This window comes from Ahaetulla prasina, chromosome 1, assembly GCF_028640845.1.
Source record: "Ahaetulla prasina isolate Xishuangbanna chromosome 1, ASM2864084v1, whole genome shotgun sequence".
Lineage (NCBI taxonomy): Eukaryota > Metazoa > Chordata > Lepidosauria > Squamata > Colubridae > Ahaetulla > Ahaetulla prasina.
Genome location: NC_080539.1, coordinates 6,641,832 through 6,665,977, shown reverse-complemented (window position 1 = coordinate 6,665,977; position 24,146 = coordinate 6,641,832). Strand labels below are relative to the sequence as shown.

Genomic DNA, 24,146 nt, shown 5'->3' with positions numbered 1-24,146 from the left:
AGAGCAGGGGTGTCAAACTGGATTTCTTCAAGGGCTGGATCAGCATTGCAGTTCTTCTTACGCGGGCCGGCGGGGGGGGGGAGGGGAGGGGAGACAGGACGGATGCCTTCTGCAAGTATCCTGCCGGCCAAAAGGGGGCGCAGGGCGTCCGAGGCCCCCATGTGATCTGTTTTTGGCCACCAGAGTGCTGCTGGAGGCTGAGGAGGCAGAAAACGGGCAGCAAGGCCCGTTTTCAGCTGGCCGAGTGCTGCAGGAGGCGTGGAGGGCAAAAACCCGGTGCGAGGAGGCTGCACACAGCCCGTTTTAGCCAGCAGAGGCACCGCAGGCCAGTCCTGTGATCTGGATTTAAGCACCCCGCAGGTCGGATACAGCCCGCGGGCCTTGAGTTCGACACCCCTGCCCTAGAGGCAGTGGTGGGATTCAAATAATTTAACAACCGGTTCTCTGCCTTAATGATTTCTTCCAACAACCAGTTTCTGAACAAACTGCTCAGAAAGTTAACAACCGGTTCTCCCGAAGTGGTGCGAACTGGCTGAATCCCACCACTGCCTAGACTAGGATAATCAGATCTGGACTGCGAAAACTCTAAATAACCAGCAGATGGCAGCGAGAAGGATTCGGTGCTGCCCTCTAGTGGATTTCTGGAGTTTTGCAGCTCAGATATCAAAGTCCTATTTTTCAGCTACAAAGATTTTCCCTTTCGAGGCACTTTAATTGCGATCGGTTGGTTTGAAGGAAAGAGAAGAGAAGAAGATGTAGGACGCCAGAAAAGCATTCTTGACATATTTTCATAATCCAGTACATTGCTTGTTTCTCCTAAAGGGGAAAAAAATGCAGCATCAAACTGCAAAAAAACCCCACAAAAGACTACCCAGATTATTTGGTTGGAATGGTGTATGCCTGGGTGCACAGGCGGAACTAAGTTAAAATTTCCAGTTCCAGATGCAAATTCAGGTAGTCCTCAACTTATAACCACAATGGGGGCAGAAACGGCTGCTGCTAAGCGATGCAGTCGTTAAGCGAGACATCATGAGACCATGCCCAATTTTACAACTCGTGTGGTTGTTAAGCAAATCACACAGTTGTTAGAGTGAATCCGACTTTGCTTGTCGGAAACTGGCTGGAAAGGTTACAAATTGAGATTTTCGGTTGGTGCAACCATCATAAATCAAAGCTCCTGTTCAGGCCTGCAAGTTCTCATTTATAGAGACGACAGTTGTACCCCAGAGGGGGTTTAAAGAGTTTCTCTTTTCAGCAAGAGCCTCACTAAAAATGTTCCCAGTTCCTAGTCCTCATTATTAATATACAGGTAGCCCTTGGCAGGACAGTTCATTTAGGGACCATTCAAATTTACAATGGCACTGAGGGCTTTTCACACTTCTAACCGTTGAAAATTCTGCGGCTTGGCAACCGACTCACATTTATGACCGTTGCAGTGTCCCGGGGGTCATGTGATTCCCCCCCCACCCCTTTGCAACCTTCTGACCAGCAAAGTCCATGGGGAAGCCGGATTCACTTAACAACCGTGTTACTAACTTAAGAACCGCAGGGATTCCCTTAACCACTGTGGCAAAACTCAAGAGAATAGCTGTCTCGCTTAGCAACAGGAATTTGGGACTCCATCATGGTCGCAAGTCGAGGACGACCTGTATAGCTGAGCTGTGACGCTAAAAGGACTTCAGTGGATGTCGGTGTTTTTTTTTTGGGTTTTTTTTTAACTGCATTGAAATCCTGCCAGGCTTGTCAAGCAAAGTGGCTGTGAATTTTATAAGCTGTTTCCCACAGCCACTGCTTGCAAATCACAGAGGTTGTTAAGCGAATCGCACGGTCGGAAAGTAAACCTGACGTCTTCCATACACATTTGTCAGAAACAATCTGACAACTAGTCTCTTTAAGACAGCCACTTGTCTGAAAATGGCACAGGGCAGGGGTGTCCTAGATCTGGCCCGCAGGGCTGGCTTGGAAACAGCAAAGGATCGGCCCCTTCGGTGCCTCTGCCAACATAAACGGAGCTGGGGGGGGGGCGCGGCACCCCTGAGCGCCGTTTTCCCTGGCAGAGGGCTATCAAAGCAAACTGACAACAAAACATGTTTCCCCTTTTACATTTGAGCATTGCAAGAAGGGACAGGAAAGGAGAAAGGGAAAGAGGAAAGACAAAGAAAAAGAAAAAGATGGGAAGATGGGAAGAGAGGAAGGAAGGAAAAAGAAGGAAAGAGGGGAAGAATAGAATAGAATAGAATAGAATAGAATAGAATAGAATAGAATAGAATAGAATAGAATAGAATAGAATAGAATAGAATAGAATAGAAATTAGGAATAGAATTTTTATTGGCCAAGTGTGATTAGACGCACAAGGTAGATGAAAGGAGAATGAAGACGGGAAGGAAAAAGAAGAAGGAAGGAAGGAAGGAAGGAAGGAAGGAAGGAAGGAAGGAAGGAAGGAAGGAAGAAGAAAGGAAGGGGAAAGGAGAATGAAGAGGGAAGAGGGAAGGACAAAGAAGAGAAGGAAGGAAGGATGGATGGAAGGAAGGAAGGAAGGAAGGAAGGAAGGAAGGAAGGAAGGAAGGAAGGAAGGGGAAAGGAGAATGAAGAGGGAAGGACAAAGAAGAGAAGAAAGGAAGGAAAGAAGGAAGGAAGGAAGGAAGGAAGGAAGGAAGAAAGGAAGGGGAAAGGAGAATGAAGAGGGAAGGACAAAGAAGAAAAGGAAGGAAGGAAGGAAGGAAAGGAGAATGAAGAGGGAAGGACAAAGAGGAGAAGGAAGGAAGGAAGAAGGAAGGAAGGAAGGAAGGAAGGAAGGAAGAAAGGAAGGGGAAAGGAGAATGAAGAGGGAAGGACAAAGAAGAAAAGGAAGGAAGGAAGGAAGGGGAAAGGAGAATGAAGAGGGAAGGACAAAGAGGAGAAGGAAGGAAGGAAGAAAGGAAGGAAGGAAGGAAGGAAGGAAGGAAGGAAGAAGAATGAAGAAAGAGGGAAGGACAAAGAAGAGAAGGAAGGAAGGAAGGAGAAATGAGAATGAAGGAAGGAAGGAAAAAGAAGAGAAGGAAGGAAGGAAGATTATAGTGAGTGTGAGGGAGGGTCTCAGTTTCACTTGGCCACCACAGGTGCCCCCGACACGAACCTCGTGTCATGCCCCCCTGCCCACGCCCACCCTTCCGAGATCAAACACAACCCTGATGCAGCCCTTAATGAAATTGAGTTTTGACACCCCTAGTCTAGGGTCAAATCCTGCTTGAGCCGGGGGGGGGGGCGGGGGGGCGGTGTTGGGGTTGGACTAGATCAGGGATCTCCAACCTTGGCAACTTTAAGACTTGTGGACTTCAACTCCCAGAATCCCTCAGTCAGCAAAGCTGACTGAGGGATTCTGGGAGTTGAAGTCCACAAGTCTTAAAGTTGCCAAGGATGGAGACCCCTGGACTAGATGACCTCCAAGGTCCCTTCCACCTCTATTCTGACTGATTAAATTGGCTGGGAAAGATGCAAACGGTGATTACCTGACCCCAGGTAATACTGCAACCGTCCTAACTACGTACTAGGTATCAAGCGCCTAAATTTTCATCAGTTGACTGTCAGGATGCTGCGACGGTCGTGAGTGTGAAACACAGTCGTAAGTCCCCTTTTTTCAGTGCCACCGTAGCTTTGAACGGTCGCTATACAAGCGGTTGTAAATCAAGGACCACCTATAAAATTATGACGATGTAACCAGAATCCTCATCCTCTCTTTGGCCGGGTGACTTTGGGACAGCCCCTCCCTCTCAGCACAAGCTACCTCACAGGGTTGTTGTTGTGAGGACACAACTAGTGGCGGGAGCGCTACAAAACAAAGCCGGGATTTTAAAAAAAATAAAATAAACAAAAACGATTTACAGATAGTCCTCGACTTACGGCCATCATTGAGCCCAGGATTTCTGTCGCTCGGTGAGACAGTTGTTAAGTGAATTTTGCCTCACTTTACGAGCTTTCTTGCCACCGGTGTTAAGTGAATCCCTGCAGTTGTTAAGTTGGTACGGTGGTCGTTAAGTGAACCTGGTTTCCCCTTCGGTTTTGCTTGTCAGGAGGTCGCCAAAGGGGTGGGGTTAAACACGACCCTCGGGACACTGCGACCGTCATAAATACGAGTCATTTGCCAAGCACCTGAATTTTGATCCCGTGACCGTCGGAACCCTGCAACAGTCGTAAGTGTGAAAAACGGTCGTAAGTCACTTTTTTTTCAGAGCCGCTGTAGCTTCAAACGGTCACTAAATGAACTGTGAGTCCTGTCGAGGACTCACCGTATAGCCGTGGCCAGTCGAAATCCTTGCCAGTTATTCAAGCCTCATAAATACTTGAAAGAAATAAATTAAACATGCCAGTTACATCCAGAATTTCATCACCTGAGCTCTCCCGGGGGTAAAAAGCGCCACAACTTCACTCCACAATCACACCCTGAAGCACACAAGGTTCCTCCAGATGGAACCCACAAAGCTGCATCCACTCCTTTATTTTCGCCCGGACTCAGTGGTGGGCTTCAAAAATTTTAGCAAGGGGTTCTCTGCCCGGATGCTGGGTGGGCGTGGCCATGGTGGGTGTGGCCTAGAAAGCTTCCTGCATCATGGCGGGAGGGGGGTTTGCCCTCCCCGGGCTCCGGAGGCTTTTCTCGAGCCTCCGGGAGGGAGAAGATGGCCTCCCCAGGCTCCGGAGGCTCTCTGGAGCAGGGGTCTCCAACCTTGGCATCTTTAAGACTTGTGGACTTCAACTCCCAGAATTCCTCAGCCAGCTTTGCTCGAGAAAAGCCTCCGGAGCCCGGGGAGGGCAAACACCCCTCCCGCCATGATGCAGGAGGCCTTCTAAGATTCTGGGAGTTGAAGTCCACAAGTCTTAAAGTTGCCAAGGTTGGAGACCCCTGCTCTGGAGGCCAGAAACAGGCACGTTTCAGCCTTCCCGAACTTCCAGTAGGCCCATATTGCGCCCTCCCCGAGGCTCCGTGCGCACCCTGCACTTACCCGCATTTAAATCGGGCCGCGTGGGGACTCCAGGAAGGGATGGGGTGGGCGGGGCCAGCCAGGAGCGGGATTTGGGGGTTCTCCGAACTGCACAGAATCTTAGCTACAGGTTCCGCCGAACCCCCAGCAGCCGACCCCTTCCCAAACTCCATTTTGGCCAGAAAACAAAGCCACAATACGAATCTTCTTACTAATCAAACCCAGGGCCGTAGAAGCAAAACCAAATTAAAGCCAGAAAATTAAATATATATATATATATTCACCCATGCACCTGCCAGAAAGAAGGACAACCCACAAAAATTAAAAAGTGTGAAAGTTTACACACATTTTATGGAATGGATGGAAGGGAAATGGATAAAAGCATCAAGCAATCCATTTACCGTCTTGAAACAGAAACTACTGAGAAACTGTTTTTTCCCCCCCAATAACACAATTAATCAACACACATTCACATACAAAAAACCTGCACAACTCTTCTATGCAACGCAGCCAGGTAAGTCCTCAATTTATGACCACAATTGATCCCAACATTTCGGTGGCGAAGAGAAACAGTGGTTAAGTCATTTTATTTTTTTTTGCCCCGATGTACGACCTTTCTCGCCCCCGTGGGTAAGTGAATCGCTGCCGATGTTAAATTAGCAACAAGGTTGTTAAGTGAATCGGGCTTTCCCGTCGACTTTGCTTGTCAGGAGGTCTCCAAAGGGGATTCGCATGACCCCCCTGGGGACACTGCAAACCGTCATAACTATGAGTCAGTTGCCAGGCGCCTGAATTTTGAAGATGCTGCAGCGGTCGTAAGCGTGAAAATGGCCGTTTTTTAAAGTGCCGTTGTAACTTCGAACGGTCACTAAATGAACTGTCGTACATCGAGGACTATCTGTAGTCAATTTTTTTTCCCCAAAGAAGACGCACTGAGTTTTTGGGAGAAAGAACTCAGGGTTGCTGTTTGCATTCTGGCAGAGCTGAGATTGTCTTCCCCAAAGTTGGCTCTGGATAACCGTATTATAATTACAATTAACAAATTGCTGATTCTGGGGGGGGGAAAGCACAGGTAGTCCTGGAGTTACAACCGTTTGTTTAGTGACCGTCTGAAGTTACAGTGGCACTGAAAAAAAGTGACTCATGACCATATTTCACACCTATGACCACTGCAGCATCCCCGTGGTCATGTGATTTACAGTTGGCTGCTCGACTACTGACTCACATTTATGATGGTTGCATTGTCCAGGGGTCAAGGGGGAAGCCAGATTCACTTAACAACCGTGTGACTAACTGAACTTTCACTCCGTAATAGCTCAGGCTGGTAAGAAGAACACAGCAGCCTGCAATTACTGCAGGTTCAAGCCCGGCCCGAGGTTGACTCAGCCTTCCATCCTTTATAAGGTAGGTAAAATGAGGACCCAGATTGTTGGGGGGGCAATAAGTTGACTTTGTAAATATACAAATAGAATGAGACTATTGCCTTACACACTGTAAGCCGCCCTGAGTCTTCGGAGAAGGGCGGGATATAAATGTAAATAAAAACAACAACAACAAAAAAAACCTCACTTAACAACTGTGGCAACAAAGAATAGAATTCTTGATTGGCCAAACATGATCAGACACACAAGGAATTTGTCTCCGAGGGAAGGGTCGTAAAATGAGGCAAAAACGCACTGAACAAATGTCTCACTTAGCAAAATAAATTTAAGGTTCAGTTTGTGGTTGCGGCTCGAGAACCAGTGGTGGGTTTCAAAATTTTTTACTACCGGTTCTGTGGGTGTGTCTTGGTGGGCGTGGCATGGCTTGGTGGGCGTGGCATGGTGGCCATGGCAGGGGAAGGATACTGTAAAATCTCCATTCCCACCCCACTCCAGGGGAAGGTTACTGTAAAATCTCCATTCCCTCCCCACTCCAGGGGAAAGATACTGTAAAATCTCCATTCCCTCCCTACTCCAGGGGAAGGTTACTGTAAACTCTCCATTCCCTCCCCACTCCAGGGGGAGGATACTGTAAAAATCTCCATTCCCTCCACACTCCAGGGAAGGATACTGTAAAATCTCCATTCCCACCCCACTCAAGGGGAAGGATACTGCAAAATCCCCATTTCCTCCTGATCAGCTGGGAGGCAGAGAATAGATGGGGGCATGGCCAGGCAGAATTTTTACTACCAGTTCTCCGAACTACTCAAAAACTTCCGCTACCAGTTCTCCAGAACTGGTCACAACCTGCTGACACCCACCTCTGTCGAGGACTATTTGTAAATGAAACTTCTGTTAATATTGTCCTGGTTGTTCAATTTCCCAGGCACTCTAGCAGTCCTCCCTGCTTGAGGATGACTTACCTTTGAAATTAGTTCATCGTGGTTGGCCAGGTGAGCCCTGCAATGGATGCAGCTGTATGTGCGGTGGCATGAAGGCAGGTACGCTTGGAATGTCTTGGACCGGGTCATCTTCACCATTGGCGCCACCGAATGCTGCGTGAACTCGGAGGTGGCCCAGGAGGTCCTCCTACACGACGGGTCGCAGGGGAAACACTGGAGCACGCAGGTGAAGGCCGTGATTCGGCAGGGGGCAGGTGTGGCGCAGACTCCACACACTGGTGATGACTTCCGGATAACAAAACCGGGCACGGGAACCAACTGACCCACGTTAACCTGAGTGGATAAAAGGATAAAAACAAGAATGGATTTTCCAAACAACAGCCTACTGCTACCGAATACCTCTCACCGACCCGTGCGCTCTCATAGAGAGGGTCTCCTCAGGGTGCCGTCAGCGAGGCAATGTCGTCTGGCGACGCCCAGGGGAAGGGCCTTCTCTGTGGGGGCTCCCACCCTCTGGAACGAACTACCCCCCGGACTTCGTCAGCTTTCGGACCTCCGGACCTTCCGCCGCGGGCTTAAAACATACCTATTTAATTGTGCAGGACTGAGCTAGATTTTAAATTTATGGGTTTTAATTGGGTTCTGTTTTTATATTTTAATAACGGGCTTTAGAATAAGTTTTTTAATTGTTTTTATATTGTATTTGTGTTATGTATTTTTAAGTGCCTGTAAACCGCCCTGAGTCCTTCGGGAGATAGGGCGGTATATAAATATGATTAATAAATAAATAAATAAAATAAATAAAGTCAATGCGTGCATTAACTTTCAGCGTTTCAGTTCTGAGTAAGGTATCTCAGGTTGTGGCCGTGTCAGCCTTCACAGGTAGACTCAGGTAAGAGCCCTGGTGGTACAGTGCTTAGAATACAATATTATAGACTAACTCTGCCCCACAGCTGGGAGTTCGATCCTGACCGGCTCAAGGTTGACTCAGCCTTCCATCCTTCCAAGGTCGATAAAATGAGGATCCAGATTGTTGGGGACAATATGCTGAGTCTAATCCGCTTAGCTAGGGACATGGTGGCTCAGTGGCTAAGACGCTGTGCTTGTCGATCAAAAGGTCGGCAGTTCAGCGGTTCGAATCCCCAGTGCCACATAACAGGGTGAGCTCCCATGACTTGTCTCAGCTTCTGCCAACCTAGCAGTTCGAAAGCACGTAAAAAAAATGCAAGTAGCAAAAATAGGGACCACCTTTGGTGGGAAGGGAACAGCGTTCCGTGCGCCTTTGTCGTTTAGTCATGCTGGCCACATGACCACGAAAGTGTCTTCGGACAACGCTGGCTCTTCGGCTTTGAAATGGAGATGAGTACCGCCCCCTAGAGTCAGGAACAACTAGCACATATGTGCGAGGGGAACCTTTACCTTTACCTAATCCACTTAGAGATGACTGTAAAGCAGTATAAAATGATATATAAGTCTCAGTGCTATTGCTTAGGAAGGAAGGAAAGAAGGAAGGAAGGAAGGAAGGAAGGAAGGAAGGAAGGAAGGAATCTGTAATGGTACAGTGGTTATAATGCAGCACTGCAGGCTAACACTGCCCACAGCCGGGAAGTTCGATCCTGACGGTTGACTGAGTCAAGGTTGACTGAGTCAAGATTGACTGAGTCAAGGTTGACTCAGCTTTCTGTCCTTCCAAAATTGCTAAAATGAGGACCCAGAATGTTGGGGGAAAGAGGCTGACTCTATAAACCGCTTAGAGAGGGCTGTAAAGCACTGTGAAGTGGTATATAAGTCTAAGTGCTATTGTTAAGTGCTATGTATTTATGACGCTTATGATGTCCTGGGATCATGTGATCCCTTTTTGCCACTTTCTGACAAGTAAAGTCAATGGGGAAGCCAGATTCACTTACCTGTCGGAAGGTCGTAAAGATGACCACGTGACCCCCCGGGACACAGCAACCGTCATAAATACGAGCCAGTTGCCAAGCGGCTGAATTTTACAGATTAACAGAGTTGGAGGGGACCTTGTAGGTTATCTAGTCCAGGAGTCTCCAACCTTGGCAACTTTAAGACTTGTGGAGTTCAACTCCCAGAATCCCTCAGCCAGCTTTGCTGGCTGAGGGATCTGGAGTTAATCCTAAGTCTTAAAGTTGCCAAGGTTGGAGACCCCTGCTTTGCTGGCTGAGGGATTCTGGGAGTTGAAGTCCACAAGTCTTAAAATTGCCAAGGTTGGAGACCCCTGATCTAGTCTAACCCTCCGCCCAGCAGACCCTCCACCATTTTTGACAGAGGGCAGTCCAGTCTCTTCCAGTGATCGCATGACCATGGGGATGCTGCAACGGTTGTAAATATAAACAGGAATCATAACTCACTTTTTTCAGTGCTGTTATAGCTTTGAACGGCCACTACACAAATGGCTGTTAAGTCAAGGGCTATTCTTTATTTGACCCTTGGAAAGGGGAATCCCCAGAAACCGGATCAAGGAAAGAAGAGGGAGAAACTGACTTGCCCCCTGCCTGGAACCATCCGATCAGTTTTCTTTCAAAGGTGACCGGAATCAATTCTGGCTTTGCTCAAATTTCTCCACCACGATACCCATCGCAAAGGCTCGCTTTGCACGACCCGTTGGGCCAGGTCAGGGAAGCCCCCAGGGTGTGGTTGCGCAAAATGTCGAACTTGGGTCGTTTCAGCTCATTTTTTGCTTGGTCTGTTGGGCAATTCTGCACTTGTGGGTTTGATTACGCTTCAGAATTTTGTGGACCTTAGAAAAGTGGGCCAATTTGGCCACTGTTTTTGTGAAGAAAACCGAGAGAGAGAGAGGAAGGGAGGGAGGGAGGAAAAAGAAAGAAAGAAAGAAAGAAAGAAAGAAAGAAAGAAAGAAAGAAAGAAAGAAAGAAAGAAAGGAGGGAGGGAGGGAGGGAGGGAGGGAGAGAGAGAGGGAGGGAGAGAGAAAGAAAGAAAGAAAGAAAGAAAGAAAGAAAGAAAGAAAGAAAGAAAGAAATAAAGAAAGAAAGAAAAAAGAAAGAGGGAGGGAGGGAGGGAGGAGAAAAAAGGAAAAGGAAGGAAGGAAAGGAAGAAAGAAAGAAAGAAAGAAAGAAAGAAAGAAAGAAAAAAAAGGGAGGGAGAGAGGGAGAGAGGAAGGGAGGGAGGAAGGAAAAGGAAAAGGAAAGGAAAGGAAAGGAAAAAAAGGAAGGAAGGAAGGAGGGAGGGAGGGAGGGAGGGAGAGAGGAAGGGAGGAAGGAAGGAAAGAGAAAGAACGAAAGAAAGAAAGGAGGGAGGGAGGGAGGGAGGGAGGGAAAGAGGACAACAGGAAAGAAAGATGTAAGGATGGAAAGAAGGAAGAGGGGAAAACAGAGGAAGGAAAGATGGAAGGAGGGAAGGAAGGAGGTTGCAAGGAAGGTAGTTAGAGGAGGGAGGGAGGGAAAGAGGACAACAGGAAAGAAAGATGTAAGGATGGAAAGAAGGAAAGAGGGGGAAAACAGAGGAAGGAAAGATGGAAGGAGGGAAGGAAGGAGGGTTGCAAGGAAGGTAGTTAGAGGGAGGGAGGGAGGGAGGGAAGAGAAAAACAGGAAGGAAGGAAGGCAGATTTCTACAACCACATGGTATCATCGTAGCAAGCAAACCCACTAACATCCTCCAAAACATCCTACGTAAATCAAAAGACCCAGCAGCTCCAAAAGAAAAAAATAGGAGTTATCTATAACAGGGATCCTCAACCCCCGGTCCGTGGCCTGATACCGGTCCGTGGCCTGTTAGGAACCAGACCACAAAGCTGGTGGTGAGCGGCATGCAAGCAAAATTACACAGGCACAAGATCGAGGCTTGCACCCTCCTCCTGCCTCCCGGATTATGGAAAAATTGTCTTCCACGAACCCCATCCCTGGCGCTAAAAGGAATACAATCTGTAGTATAAGGACTTGTAACAGCCACTTTGTAGACCAAACAGACAGAAGAGTAGCAGAGCACATCCATGAACACCAACAAGCAGTCAGAAGACATGATGAAAATTCTTTTTTTTAAAAAAGGTATATTTTTATTGTTTACATATATTGAATGCAGTGTCATTGTCCTGGCATTCCTCTTACCATAAAACAAAAGTAAAAAAGCAGAACAACATATAGACTATTTTAAACAGTGCTAGTGTTGTACAATAGTTTCTGACCATCGTATTTTAATGTCAACTTATTTATCATTAGAATAGAATAGAATAGAATAGAATAGAATAGAATAGAATAGAATAGAATAGAATAGAATAGAATAGAATAGAATTTTATTGGCCAAGTGTGATTGGACACACAAGGAATTTGTCTTGGTGCATATGCTCTCAGTGTACATAAAAGAAAAGATACGTTCATCCAGGTACAACATTTACAACACAATTGATGGTCAATATATCAGTATAAATCATAAGGATTGCCAGCAACAAGTTATAGTCATACAGTCATAAGTGGAAAGAGATTGGCGATGGGAACTATGAAACGATTAATAGTAGTGCAGATTCAGTAAATAGTCTGACAGTGTTGATGGAATTATTTGTTTAGCAGAGTGATGGCCTTCGGGAAAAAACTGTTCTTGTGTCTAGTTGTTCTGGTGTGCAGTGCTCTATAGCGTCGTTTTGAGGGTAGGAGTTGAACAGTTTATGTCCAGGATGCGAGGGGTCTGTAAATATTTTCACGGCCCTCTTCTTGATTCGTGCAGTATACAGGTCCTCAATGGAAGGCAGGTTGGTAGCAATTATTTTTTCTGTAGTTCTAATTATCCTCTGAAGTCTGTGTTTTTCTTGTTGGGTTGCAGAACCGAACCAGACAGTTATAGAGGTGCAAATGACAGACTCAATAATTCCTCTGTAGAACTGAATCAGCAGCTCCTTGGGCAGTTTGAGCTTACTGAGTTGGCGCAGAAAGAACATTCTTTGTTGTCCTTTTTTAATGATGTTTTTGATGTTAGCTGTCCATTCTAATGGCAACAGCACTTAAGACTTCTACACCGCTTCACAGTGCTTTACTGCCCTCTCTAAGTGGTTTACAGATTCAGCCTCTTGCCCAAAACAATCTGGGTCATTTTACCGACCTCGGAAGGACGGAAGGCTGAGTCAACCTTGAGCCTGGTGAGATTCGATCTGCCGAACTGCTGGCAGCCGGTGATCAGCAGAAATAGCCTGCAGTACTGCACTCTAACCACTGCGCCACCACGGCTCATTTATTTATTTATTTATTTTATTTTATTTTATTTTGTCACAACAGTATACATAAGCATAAGCATGAAAGTAACTATATAATATATAAGCATATATATATAAGCATAAGTATGTAATAACTATATAAATTGGATATAATGAAAGGAAACAGTAGGACAGGTATGGTAGGCACGCTTGTGCTCTTATGCACGTCCCTTACAGACCTCTTAGGAGTGGGGTGAGGTCAATAGTAGAAAGTTTTTGGATAAAACTTTTAGGATTATGGGAAGAGACCACAGAGTCAGGTAAAGTATTCCAAGCACTGATGATTCTGTTACAGAAGTCATATTTTCTGCAATCAAGATTGAAGCGGTTAACATTAAATTTAAATCTATTGTTTGCTCTTGTATTGTTGTGACTGAAGCTGAAGTAGTCTTCGACAGGAAGGACATTGCAATAAATGATTCTATGAGTTAAACACAGGTCCTGTGGAAGGGTTACGACTACTTACATTCCTATATCGATATTAAAAATAATAACTCTTTCCACGTCCCCCTAACCCGATTCTTTCGCTATCCAACTTCTACCTCATGTTTATAACCATGAATAGAATCTATTCCACGTTGAATAGTATTCTGTATCTCCTTTTATCTTTTATATTTTAGGGCTAGGGTTAGGGGTTTTATTTTATTTATTATTTAAAAATAATAAATAAAAGTAAAAATTCCGATTGGCTCTGCCCGCATCTATTCTCTGCCTCCTGAGTCCCAGCTGATCGGGAGGAAATGGGGATTTTGCAGTATCCTTCCCCTGGAGTGGGGAGAGAATGGAGATTTTACAGTATCCTTCCCCTGGAGTAGGGAGGGAATGGAGATTTTACAGTATCCTTCCCCTGGAGTGGGGAGAGAATGGAGATTTTACAGTATCCTTCCCCTGGAGTAGGGAGGGAATGGAGATTTTACAGTATCCTTCCCCTGGAGTGGGGAGGGAATGGAGATTTTACAGTATCTTTCCCCTGGAGTGGGGAGGGAATGGAATTTTTACAGTATCCTTCCCCTGGAGTAGGGAGGGAATGGAGATTTTACAGTATCCTTCCCCTGGAGTGGGGAGGGAATGGAATTTTTACAGTATCCTTCCCCTGGAGTAGGGAGGGAATGGAGATTTTACAGTATCCTTCCCCTGGAGTGGGGAGGGAATGGAATTTTTACAGTATCCTTCCCCTGGAGTGGGGAGGGAATGGAGATTTTACAGTATCTTTCCCCTGGAGTGGGGAGGGAATGGAGATTTTGCAGTAATCTTCCCCTGCCACGCCCACCAAGCCACACCTACAGAACCAGTAGTAAAAAAATATGAAACCCACCACTGTTACTGTGTTATTCTATCTCTGATCACGCGTACCCCATCCCATAGAAATCCGGAATGGAAAAGGATCTCCTGCCATGGGCAAGGGGGGTTGGACTAGAAGACCTCCAAGGTCCCTTCCAATCCTGTTATTCTATGTTCTATGAGATTCAGGTGAGCATAGGGAGGGAGTAGTGGACTGAACAGGACAGCCTGGGTGCGCAAAATTGAAAAAGAGAAATCAAACTAGATCGATCTTGGGGACGTTTGGTGTAGTTTGCAACTACATCGCAAAAAAGGCTTTAAGAGTTGTAAACCTAATCTTGCGTAGCTTCTTCTCCAGAAACACTACACTACTAACCAGAGCATATAAAACATTTGCTAGACCAATTCTTGAATACAGCTCACTTGTCTGGAACCCATACCACATTTCAGACATCAATACAATTGAACGTGTCCAGAAATATTTTACAAGAAGAGTTCTCCACTCCTCTGAAAACAACAAAATACCTTACGCCACCAGACTTGAAATCCTGGGTTTAGAAAACTTAGAACTCCGCCGCCTTTGATATGACCTGAGTTTAACTCATAGAATCATCTATTACTTCCTGTTGAAGACTACTTCAGCTTCAATTGCAACAATACACGAGCACACAATAGATTTAAGCTTAATGTGAACCGCTCCAATCTTGATTGCAGAAAATACGACTTCAGTAACAGAGTTGTTAATGCTTGGAACATACTACCTGACTCTGTGGTCTCTTCCCAAAATCCCCAAAGCTTTAACCAAAGACTGTCTACTGTTGACCTCACCCCATTCCTAAGAGGTCTGTAAGGGGCGTGCATAAGAGCACAAGCGTACCTACCGTTCCCGTCCTATTGTTTCCTTGCATTATATCCAATTAATATAGTTATTTCATGCTTATGCTTATATATACTGTGTGACAAAATAATTAAATAAAATAAATAAATAAAAGGAGCCACAAAAAATAGCTAGGACGGCCCTGGTCCAAAGGGGTAAGGCAGGCAGGGTTGCTATTTCAGGAAAAAACGTGGGCCCCCACCCCATTCCCCCAGCTACAGATGGAAACCAGAGGCCTAGTGGCCTTTAAATAGCTCATTCCAGCCCACATTCCCAAGTTATTAGAAGCCAAGCAAAACAGCTGTGGACAGAAAAGGCTGTGTGTGTGTTGGTGTGTTTGCGTTGGTGGTTCTCTTTGCTTGCTTGTGAACAAACCTACATCAATCCCTCTCCGGTCCAGCTCCTTGCACAACCAAGTCAAGGTGCAATTAGGATCAAACAGACCTGGGTTGGGTTTTTTCTTCTTCTCATTTTAGGTGAGCGCGCGTGGGAGATTTCACCAAAATATACAGGTAGTCCTCGACTTATGACCATAAAATAGATTCCCAGCTTGTTACGGTTGAAAGTTTTCATGTCATAAAGCCGGTCATCATGTGACTGGACCCCGATTTTACGACAGGTAGTCCTTGACTTACAAGCGTTCAAGTTAGTCACTGTTGGAAGTTACGACGACATTGAAAAAAGTGACCTATATCCTTTTTCACACTTACGACCGTTGCGCATCCCCATGGTGATGTGATCAAAATTTGGAAGCTTGGCAACTGGTTCATATGCTGGAAGTCCACCCCTCTTAAAGCAGGCTGGCTAGTGAATTCTGGGAGCTGAAGTCCACCCATCTTAAAGCATGTTGACCAGGGGATTATGGGAGCTGAAGTCCACCCATCTTAAAGCATGCTGGCTCTGGAATTCTGGGAGTGGAAGCCCACCCCTCTTAAAGCATGTTGACCAGGGGATTCTGGGAGCTGAAGTCCACCCATCTTAAAGCACGCTGGCTGGGGGATTCAATTTGCCAAGTTTGAGAAACACTGATTCACATATTGATCGGCTTCTGTATCAGCAGAGGGGAAGGAATTAAGACTCCTGCATGCAACTGCATCCTGTTTCCGTTGGTATGAATTTGTATGTGTGTATACACACAAGTACCAGTTCCTTGTGGTTTATTTTTTTTCCTCCAGGAACGTGCCACAGGTGCTCTCACACCGTGGCAACTTTCCACGTGGCCTGATGGATGTTTTGCCGAGTGTGTCTTGAGCGGCAGCCAAATTCTCCACCAAATATTTTCTCTCTCTTTGCTCGCCTGCCTTTCAAATTAGACCCGTGCTAATGGATTTTCCGAGATGTCGTGTCAGCCACGCAACTTCTCAGCAAGCCATTGTTTCCCTGCCACAACTGTGTTTGCCGAGGACGACAACAGCCAGGCAAAGTTCAAACCTCAAAGGACTTGAAACGGGCGGCACTTATTCCAGATCTAATAACAATAATAACCCTTTTCCATCTGTTATTTTCTTTTTTGTTTTGTATTTCCAAGGGGGAAGATGCAACAACTGAATTGTGCCTTGAAGGAAATTGCGACAGCGAAGAGTCCAGCTTGGAAGAGTTTTAGAGATTTAAGCAATAAATAGGACCTGGGGAAACTATAATTAAAAAGCATTAAATAGGACCTGGGGAAAATGTAAATATTAGGAGATCACCGCTACGAAACAGTTGTAAAAAGGGAATGTATGTTATGTGTTTTGTGTTTGTTATGTTGTGCTGTGTTATAAATAAAAAAATTTATTAACAATAAATAAATAAAAAGCATTGACATATGAAAATAAGCTACTTATAGATTGCGCAACCTTTGGCTGGTCGGTACTGAATCCTTCTATTGGTAGACTTCGACTTGTGACCACAATTGAGCTAAGCCAAACAGTTGTTAAGCAAGTTTTGCCTCACTTTATGACCAGCGATGGGTTTCACATTATGTGTCGTGTCCCACTCCTCCTCTGACGGCCGGGTCTGGGAAGTCTGTATCAAGCGTGGCCACGAAGCCTCTGCAGCTTTGCCAAATTCCTGCCAGAGTTCTCAGGGCAGGCAGGAATCCAAGGTGTGACTTCAGCAACCCAGAAGAGACTTTGCTTGACTCAAGGAATGCCAAAAAGCAGATCCTTTATATAGGCCATGGGGTGTGGCTCCATGACTCAGCACTTATCCAGGCCTGCCCCTCCCTTCCTTTTGCTGACGTCGCCTCTCCATTCTCCGGAAGCGGGGATCTGTCCACTGTGTCTTTTCGTCCTCCGGCTCAGCTGCCAGCAATTCTAGCTCGTGGCTGGCTTCCTGCTCACATGCTATAGGAGGGAGGTTTGTTTGCTCAGTCTGCCCGGGCATGGTGCCAGGGCTGGGGGCTGGAGGCATGCCAGGCCATTCTTCTTCACTATCAGTCTCTGGCTCAGATAGCAGGAGATGGGAGGGGCCCGGCTGAGGAGAGGAGGGCGGGTGAGGCACAACATTATGTTACTATGGGTTCCCGCGCACGCCTGCCTTCCACACATGCGCCCAGCCTCAAAAATGTGCCTAAATAGGATGACATAGAGCTGGGGCAGGTGGGCAGATCCACCTGCAATTTCTGCTACCAGTTCGGGTGAACCGATCCGAACCGGCTGCGTACCACTTCTCTTTACAACCTTTCTTGCCATAGCTGTTCAGTGAATTGCTGCAGTTCTTGAAGTAAGTAACCCAGTTGTCAGAAGGTCGCGAAAGGGAGATCACGTGACCCCAGAGGCTGCAACCGTCGTTAAGTACATGTCAGTTGCCAAGCGTCCGGATTTCGATCACGTGACGATACGGATGCTGTAACGGTCGTAAGCGTTAAAAATGGTCACCAGTCACTTTTTTTCCAGTGCCGTTGCTACCTTTGAACGGTCACTCAAACGAACGGCTGTCAAGTCAAGGACGACCTGTATAAGGTCAACAAGCCATCAGTTTACAGGCCAAATCTTACAGTTAAAGGAATGACACTTCTGAAAGAAAGCAAGGAGAAATGCTATTTTTCCAAAAAACAGAATTCTCCTTTTGATATATTCAAGATATCTGTTGTGCCTCGCCCGCCCCACTCTCCGCAGCCGGGCCCCTCCCATCTCCTGTTATCTGAGCCAGAGACTGATAGTGAAGAAGAATGGCCTGGCATGCCTCCAACCCCCAGCCCTGGCATCATGCCCGGACAGACTGAGCAAATAAACCTCCCCCCCCACAGCGTGTGAGCAAGAAGCCAGCCACGAGCTAGAATTGCCGGCAGCTGACAAAACGTGGACAGATCCCCGCTTCCGGAGAATGGAGAGGCGACGTCAGCAAAAGGAAGGGAGGGGCAGGCCTGGATAAGTGCTGAGTCATGGAGCCACACCCCATGGCCTATATAAAGGATCTGCTTTCTGGCATTCCTTGAGTCAGGCAAAGTCTCATCTGGGTTGCTGAAGTCACACCTTGGATTCCTGCCTGCCCTGAGGACTCTGACAGGAATTTGGCAAAGCTGCAGAGGCTTCGTGGCCACGTTTGATACAGATTTCCCAGACCCGGCCGTCAGAGGAGGAGTGGGAGATGACAATATCCTTTTTAAATGAGGTTCCATGCTAAGTTTCCCATATTACAGAGAGTCCTCGACTTACGATGAAAATCGGAAACCAGAATTTCTGTTGCTCATAAAGCAAGGCAGTTGGTAAGTGAGTCATGCTCAATTTTACATCATTTTTCCCCCCATGGCACAGGTATAGTCCTCGACCACAATCGAGCCCAAAACTTCTGTTCTTAAGGGGAACATTTCTTAAGTGTGTTTTGCCCCATTTTACGGCCTTTCTTGCCACAGCTGTTAAGTGAATTGCTACAGTTCGTAAGTTAGTAACTGAGTTGTTAAGTGAATCTGGCTTCCCCCTTGACTTTGCTCATCAGAAGGTCACAAAAAGGAGATTACGTGACCCTGGGACACTGCAGCCGTCATAAATATGAATCAGATGCCAAAAATTTGGTCACTTAACCATGGACGTGCTGCTAAGGTCATAACTGTGTAAAATGGTCGTAAGTCACTTTGTTCAGTGTCTTCGTAACTTTGAATGGTCACTAAACGGTTGTAAATCGAGGACTACCTGTAGTTAAGATCAACAGGAAATGCTGAATTGTGCTTAAGTGAATCGTGTGGTCATTAAGTGAATCTGGTTTCCCCAAGAATCTAACTTTGCTTATGGGAAGTCACAAATTTGGATTATGTGACTCTGGAAATACTGCAATGGTCATAAGTGCGGGGATGAGTTGTAAGTCACTTCTTTCAGTGCCGCGTTGCGCCTTCAAATGATCATGAAACCAATGGCTGTAAGTCAAGGACTACCTGTATTTATGCTGCAATACTCTGGGTAACCTCTAGATGGAGACCTTCTAGATTTTCTTGACATGCTTTGCTGCCATCCGGGGGTCATTTGGAGTACTGCAGCCCAGATTTTGCCCAATTCCACACCTTTTATTTTATTTTATTTATTTATTTATTTTGTCACAACAATATATGTAGGTATCATACAAAAGATTATATAGTATATAAACACATATATGAGTAAATATAAGGAGGTATAAGCATATATATAGGAAGAAGAAAAGAAAAAACAATAGGACAGGAACGGTAGGCATGTTTGTGCGCTTATGCACGCCCCTTATGGTCCTCTTAGGAATGGGGTGAGGTCAATAGTAGACAGTTTTTGGATAAAACTTTTAGGATTATGGGAAGAGACCACAGAGTCAGGTAAAGTATTCCAAGCACTGATGATTCTGTTACAGAAGTCATATTTTCTGCAATCTAGATTAAAGCGGTTGACATTAAGTTTAAATCTATTAGTTGTTCTAGTATTATTGCAATTAAAGCTGAAGTAGTCTTTGACAGGAAGGACATTACAATAGATGATTCTGTGAGTTAAACTTAGGTCTTGTCGAAGGCGACGGAGTTCCAAGTTTTCTAAGCCTAGGATTTCAAGTCTGGTGGGATAAGGTATTTTATTGTTTTCAGAGGAATGGAGAACTCTTCTTGTAAAATATTTCTGGACACGTTCAATTGTATTGATGTCAGAGATGTGGTGAGGGTTCCAAACAGGCGAGCTGTATTCTAGAATTGGTCTAGCAAATGTTTTATATGCTCTGGTTAGTAGTGTGGTGTTTTTGGAAAAGAAGCTACGCAAAATTAGGTTTACAACTCTTAGAGTTTTTTTTTGCTATGTAGTTGCAGTGGGCTTTGGCACTTAGATCATTTGACATGAAAACTTCCAAGGTCTTTGACGGGATGGGGGGGTCATCTGTAAGGTAATGTCCATCTAGTACTTAGTTTTGGGGTTCTTTTTTCCTATATGTAAGAGAATGCCTTGGAGATGATCGAGGCGTAATGTTAACCCACCTTCCTCAATCTATCAGAACGGAACGGAACAGAACAGAATAAAAGAACAGAGCAGAAAATAGAATAGAACAGAACAGAATAGAATAGAATAAGAAAATAAGAATCAAATAGAATAGAATCGGATAGGATAGGATAATAGGACAGAACAGAACAAAACAGAACAGAACAAAACAGAACAGAATAGATACGAGAAGGGAAGGGAAGGGAAGGGAAGGGAAGAGGAGTTGGAAGGGATTTTGGAGGTCTTCTAGTCCAGGGGTCCCCAACCTTTCGAACCTCAGGGACCACTAAATTCATAATTTTAAATCCCGCGGACCACTAATATGATCTGCCTAATGACCGGCTGGGTGGGCGTGGCTAGGTGATCATGTGGCTGGGTCGGCGTGGCCATCTCGATGTCACTCATGTCGAGGGATGCCTCGCCAGCCTCTACTCATCCCTCCCCTCCCAGCCACTCCTCAGATCCCTGTTGGGGCTCCTTAGGGTAGTTGTTGGAGCTAAGCAGCCGCCACAAGAAAGAGTTGGCAAAACAGCTCAGTTCAAACTGGATCTGACGGAGAAGGAGGCTCAACAGAAGCACCCCACTGAGGACTAGGAGCATAGGATTTCCAAGCAGAGGGAAGACCTGCGAGAGTACAAGGCCAGATACCGGCGCCTGGAGGCTCAGCGGGCTGAGGTGGTCAGCCAGTTCCAGGCCATGATGCAGTCCCACTGGAACGAGGCCCTCCGGCTCTTCATCACCAGCAGCACTTCCCTCCAGCCATTGCCCATTGCCCAAAGCCCTGCATCAGGAGGTTGAAGCAGACCCCAAGTTGGAATTTCTGCCCCCCCTCCGACCCACACAAAAAGACCCCAAAGGGGGAGACTCTCTGCAACAATACGTTCATTGCACGTATCCAGCCCAGGGGCCGTAGTTTGAGGACCGCCTGATTTAGTGCAATGTAAAAAATGCAAATAATTTTTCTGCGGACCACCAAAATTTTCTCACGGACCACCAGTTGGTGACCGCTGCTCTAGTCCAACCCCTTACTCAGGCAGGAAACCCTATTCCATTTCAGGCAAATGGTTGTCCAAGACTTGCGACTACAATTGAGCTAAGCCAAACAGTTGTTTCAGTTGGGTTTCACATTATGTTACTACGGGTTCCCGCACACGCCTGCCTTCCACACATGCGCCCAGCCTCAAAAATGTGCCTGAATAGGAGGGCATAGAGCTGCCAAAAAAGCCAACACAGTTCTGGGCTGCATAAACAGAGGGATAGAATCAAGATCACGTGAAGTGTTAATATCGCTTTATAATGTCTTGGTAAGGCCACACTTGGAATATTGCATTCGGTTTTGGTCGCCACGATGTAAAAAGGATGTTGAGACTCTAGAAAGAGTGCAGAGAAGAGCAACAAAGATGATTAGGGGACTGGAGGCTAAAACATATGAAGAACGGTTGCAGGAACTGGATATGCCTAGTTTAATGAAAAGAAGGACTAGGGGAGACATGATAGCAGTGTTCCAATATCTCCGGGGTTGCCACAAAGAAGAGGGAGTTGGGCTGTTCTCCAAAGCACCTGAGGGTAGAACAAGAAGCAATGGGTGGAAACTGATCAAGGAGAGAAGCAACCTAGAACTAAGGAGAAATTTCCTGACAATTAGAACAATTAATAAGTGGAACGACTTGACTGCAGAAGTTGTGAATGCTCCAGCACTGGAAATTTTTAAGAAAATGTTGGATAACCATCTGACTGAGATGGTGTAGGGTTTCCTGCCTAAGCAGGGGGTTGGACTAGAAGACCTCCAAGGTCCCTTCCGACTCTGTTGTTATATTATATATATTATATTATCTTTTTCTTAAAATATTCCAGACTTCATTTCCCAGAATTCCTTGCCAGAGCAGTCAACACAGTGGACTTCACGCATCTGGAAGGCATCAAATAAGAGAAAGAAGTGGAAAATTATCTTTTAGCAGAGACTCCTGGGTTTTTCCTTTCCCGTCTCCTGCGTTTCATTTGCAGCGAGCGTTATGTTTGTGTTGTAGCTTGAAACACTCTTCCCTGACCCAAAATACACAATTGTTATAGCCGGTTTTTCTAAACGGTGGCTCCAAGCCCGCTTCGTCCGACCAACTTAGCGGCGCAGATTCAGTCGTGCGGTTATCTTCAGCTGGGCTTTGAACAAAAACTATAACTGGGTTTGCAAAAAAAAAAAAAAAAAAAAAAATCTGCAAAGCCCAAGCTAAACATGACATACCATAGATAAAATCCAGCCAGGGTCTGGGGGTTTGAGTGGCAGGTTTCGAGAGTCTAAAATAGAACCAAAATCTTTTCAAAACGTCTCCTTTGGATTACAGGAATAACATTCGGACACCATCCAGGCCAGGTTAGCAGGGCAAACGCTGATAACTAAATCCAGGTTATCTCTTTCCAGATGTAACGCAAACACAGCTTTGTGCAGCTCTTGGAAATTTGTGGATTAAGGCGTCGAAAGGTTGTGCAAACTGCGGACAGCAGGGGAGTCCCCGAGTTATGACCACAATTGAGCCCTCTGTGGCTCAGACTGGTAAGACAGTCTGTTATTAACAGCAGCTGCTTGTAATAACTGCAAGTTCAAGTCCCACCAGGCCCAAGGTTGACTCAGCCTTCCATCCTTTATAAGGTAGGTAAAATGAGGACCCAGATTGTTGGGGGCAGGCAATAAGTTGACTTTGTATATAAATATATAAATAGGATGAAGATTATTGCTAACATAGTGTAAGCCGCCCTGAGTCTTCGGAGAAGGGCGGGATATAAATGCAAATAAAAAAAAAAAAATTGAGGTTGCCAAGTAGAACATTGGTTAACTGGGGTTTGCCTCCTTTTACGAACTTTTTTTTTTGCCCCGTTCGTTAAGTGAATCGCTGGGGTTGTTAAAGTTAGTCGCACGGCTGCTAAGTGGATCGGGCTTCCCCACTCACTTTGCTTGTCAGAAGGTCACCAAAGGGGATCGCACGACCCCGGGACACTGCAACCGTCGTAAATGGGAGTCGGTCGCCAAGCATCTGAATTTTGATCACGTGACTGTAAGGATGCTGCATCTTGGAGTAAGTTGTTTTCAGTCCCGTTGTAACTTTGAGTGGTCACTAAATGAACTGTTGTAAGTCGAGGACTACATGTATTGAATTATGCCCTGTGATTCTCTCTTTATACACCAACTGACCTCTGATCCATTGACACTGCTGGAATTGGGTATATCTAGTTTAATAAAAAAAGGACCAGGGGAGACATGATAGCTGTGTTCCAATATCTCAGGGGTTGCCCCAAAGAAGAGGGAGTCAAGCTATTCTCCAAAGCACCTGAGGGTAGAACAAGAAGCAATGGGTGGAAACTGATCCAGGAAAGAAGCAACTTAGAACTAAGGAGAAATTTCCTGACAGTCAGAACAATTAACCAGTGGAACTACTTCCCTCCAGAAGTTGTGAATGCTCCAACACTGGAAGTTTTTAAGATGATGTTGGATAACCATTTGTCTGAAGTGGCGTAGGGTTTCCTGCCTAAGCAGGGGGTTGGACTAGAAGACCTCCAAGGTCCCTTCCAACTCCATTATTACTCTATTATTGTTCTTGAGTGTTGTAAGTGTTGTACCTTGATGAACGTATCTTTTCTTTTATGTACACTGAGAGCATATGCACCAAGACAAATTCCTTGTGTGTCCAATCACACTTGGCCAATAAAATTCTATTCTATTCTATTCTATTCTATTCTATTCTATTCTATTCTATTCTATTCTATTCTATTCTATTCTGTTCTGTTCTGTTCCCATTCTTCTCTCCTCTCCTCTCCTCTCCTCCTCCTCCTCCTACTCCTATTCTATTCTTATTCCTATTTATTTATTATTATTTATTTATTATATTTTTATACCGCCCATCTCCCGAAGGACTCAGGGCAGTTCACAGCCAATAAAAAAACAGAAAACATATAATACATATAAACAGCAAAAAAGAATAGAAAATTAATTCAATTGATGGCCTAAAACTTTTAAATACAAATTTAAAACCCCGTTTAAAACCCCTGATTTAAAACCCCAGTTTAAAACTACGTTCACGCTATTTCTCTTCTTCCCATT

At 45.5% G+C, this 24,146-nt stretch overlaps 1 protein-coding gene across 1 annotated transcript in view; it reads right to left on the bottom strand.

The window, feature by feature from the left end:
* YPEL2 (yippee like 2) overlaps positions 1–24,146 on the bottom strand; it is a 105,839-nt gene that overhangs the window by 41,351 nt on the left and 40,342 nt on the right. Inside the window, exon 2 of the mRNA XM_058164091.1 lies at positions 7,300–7,611. Within this exon, the coding sequence (XP_058020074.1) occupies positions 7,300–7,416 (117 nt within the window). The 5' untranslated portion in view covers positions 7,417–7,611. The remainder of the gene's footprint in view (positions 1–7,299; positions 7,612–24,146) is intronic.